The sequence below is a fragment of the Coregonus clupeaformis genome, chromosome 24 (genome assembly GCF_020615455.1).
Source record: "Coregonus clupeaformis isolate EN_2021a chromosome 24, ASM2061545v1, whole genome shotgun sequence".
In the NCBI taxonomy this organism is placed as follows: domain Eukaryota; kingdom Metazoa; phylum Chordata; class Actinopteri; order Salmoniformes; family Salmonidae; genus Coregonus; species Coregonus clupeaformis.
The window spans coordinates 11,180,164-11,182,698 of NC_059215.1; the positions used below are offsets into that span (position 1 = coordinate 11,180,164).

The 2,535-nt window shown below is 38.5% G+C and overlaps 1 protein-coding gene across 1 annotated transcript; it reads left to right on the top strand.

Moving 5' to 3' along the window:
• Positions 1–211: 211 nt before the first annotated feature.
• Positions 212–2,173, top strand: LOC121537433 (transcription factor 15). Its single transcript, XM_041845067.2, has 2 exons — positions 212–931; positions 1,759–2,173. Exons 1-2 carry the CDS (start codon positions 443–445, stop codon positions 1,813–1,815), a joined length of 546 nt encoding a protein of 181 aa, XP_041701001.2. The 5' UTR covers positions 212–442; the 3' UTR covers positions 1,816–2,173.
• The last annotated feature ends 362 nt before the right edge of the window (positions 2,174–2,535 follow it).

Below are 2,535 nucleotides of genomic sequence, written 5' to 3' on the forward strand. Positions count from 1 at the left end.
CTGTTATTTTTTATTTTATCATAAAACTAAAATACATTAAATACAATTAAATACTCGGAAAAAGTACAGGCAATTTAAAAATGTATTATGAAATATTCACTTGTACTGTATAGCCTAGGCTACAGAGCCTACATCTCGATTGGAGGCTGAACATTGTATGCCTTGAACAACTCCTCCCACCCAGCTTTAAGAGCTCGGTGGGCCAGTACACTACGGAGAGATGTTCAAGACATTGAACAAACACGTGGCCGAGGAAAACGAGACATTTCAAAATCAACAACTCCTTGGAACCATAATTAGGCCTACACATTAGAGACATTGGCCTGGTCTACATTAGGTCACCAAAATGCATGCATAGAACAATCCTTCGTTTGGGGTTTTATTTTCTCCTCTTATATTTTCTAGGGCCATCGTTTTAGAGGCCCAGACACAAAACATTTCGATGATGACCTTTGCCATGCTGCGGCCAATGGCGACTCATATGATCAGCTACCCGGACCTGGGTATGATGTCCGAAGACGAGGAGAACCGTAGTGAGAGCGACGGTAGCTCGGATCAGAGCTATGGATGCTGCGTCTCTGCTGACAAACGCCGGAGGATTTCCAGAAAATCGGGAGGCAGCGGTGTTGTAATAGTGAAACAGCGGAACGCAGCCAATGCCAGGGAGCGCGACCGTACACAAAGCGTCAACACGGCATTTACTGCACTCCGGACTCTTATACCCACTGAGCCGGTGGACAGAAAGCTCTCCAAGATTGAGACGCTTCGCTTGGCATCCAGCTATATCTCCCACCTCGCCAACACCCTGCTGCTCGGAGACGGGAATGGAGATGGACAACCTTGTCTTGGCGCGGTTTACGCGCAAGGAGAGAGCGGTCAAAAGCAACCTCGGACCATCTGTACCTTCTGTTTGAGCAACCAAAGAAAGGGGGTAATTTTATGCGTTTCTTAAATCTTATTCTGCACAAGTGAAAAAGTTTAGAATAGCGTTGAAAATAATAGTTTGAAAACATGACCAAAAGTGAGCCAAATAGGCGATTCATTAGTGACTCTAGGCACACGGCTATCGCGTTGTTGATCTCTATTGTTGCAATTATTTGTTTTGAATGACATTCCGAAGTCAAAGGAATAAATATTATGTGCTCTATATTCTGTCTCGAGATGTGCTCGCAGCCCTCGAATAAAAGGAAACTTTTATGGAAAATTTTCTCAGGGGCGCCTTTATGCATTTCAAATTGAGGGGCCACATGCCCACGAGTTATAGTTCCTTTTATAATTTATTGTAATTTCCTTTTTACAATGTATCTGAATTAAATGTGTGATTCAGTGCGCTAAGATGACGCCGGTTTCTTCCACTGCTAATGTTTCAAGTAATGTCATTTTTGAAGAATAAAATATTTAGAATATAGGATGGTCTATTATTTTGAAAAAGAAAACATTCATTGTTTGTATATGTTTTAAAATGGATTTAAATGGATGTTTAATGCAATATTCAATACACCTTTATTACAGATTATTATTACATTTATATAATGTACTAGTTACAAACGAAGTTATTGTAGCTTATACTATATAATCATCATCATCATCATCATCATCATCATTATTATTATTATCATATACTTTATACATTATAATGTTGTTATTGTTGTTGCTGTTGTTGTTGCGGTTGCTGCTTGGGGTTGTGCTGATATGCAGTGCCAAGTGGAAATTGTTCACTTATCCGTTGTCCCATAAAATGTTCTTTATTTTTTCCAGATAAAGGATGGCAAAGAGATGCGAGGTGTTGGTTCACTGAGGGTGAGCCGCAGATAGAAGACCAGACAATAAACCACAGCAACCAGAACCACAACTCCCCATCCACAACTCAGGGAACACTAAAAGCAGGTCATAACAGAACCATACTCATCATGCTGGAGAATATGTAACGAGAGACTATTTATACTTGAGGGAAAGGCCATGGAACAAAACAAGGCCTAATATGTGAAGCCTTTCAAAAAATGCAGTGCATTTATTGATAGAGAATTTATAGATTTTTATATTTGTGTGATATTTGTGTTGTACATGTATTACATTTTGAAATAAAATATATTTTTTATCTAAATGAAATTTCCCCTACTAAGGGATAGTTTTCTTTCCTTTGAACTTCATGTCTGTCGATTTCTTCTCTATTGTTGCAGTTTTGTATATATTCAATCAAAAGTTAATTAAAAGACACTCAATCATATGGAATACCAAATCAGTTGATTCCTTGTCTAGTTCATGCCTGGCCACAGAAAGAAAGGATTAGAGATTAGAGACAGATTGGAGGATGTTTTCTTTTTTCTTTTGCTAACGATTTTCTCAGGCCAACCTCTGTGCCAGAGCAGAGGGCAGGCAGTCAGTCAGGGCACAATGCTATAATGTTATGAGAAAATGTTACTTGACTAAAACAATATTTACAATAAAAGCATGTAGGGTAGGGTATTGATTGTAATAAATAAATAAATGCTATGTAAAACTACCATATAAAACCTTTGGAGATGGTACAGATGT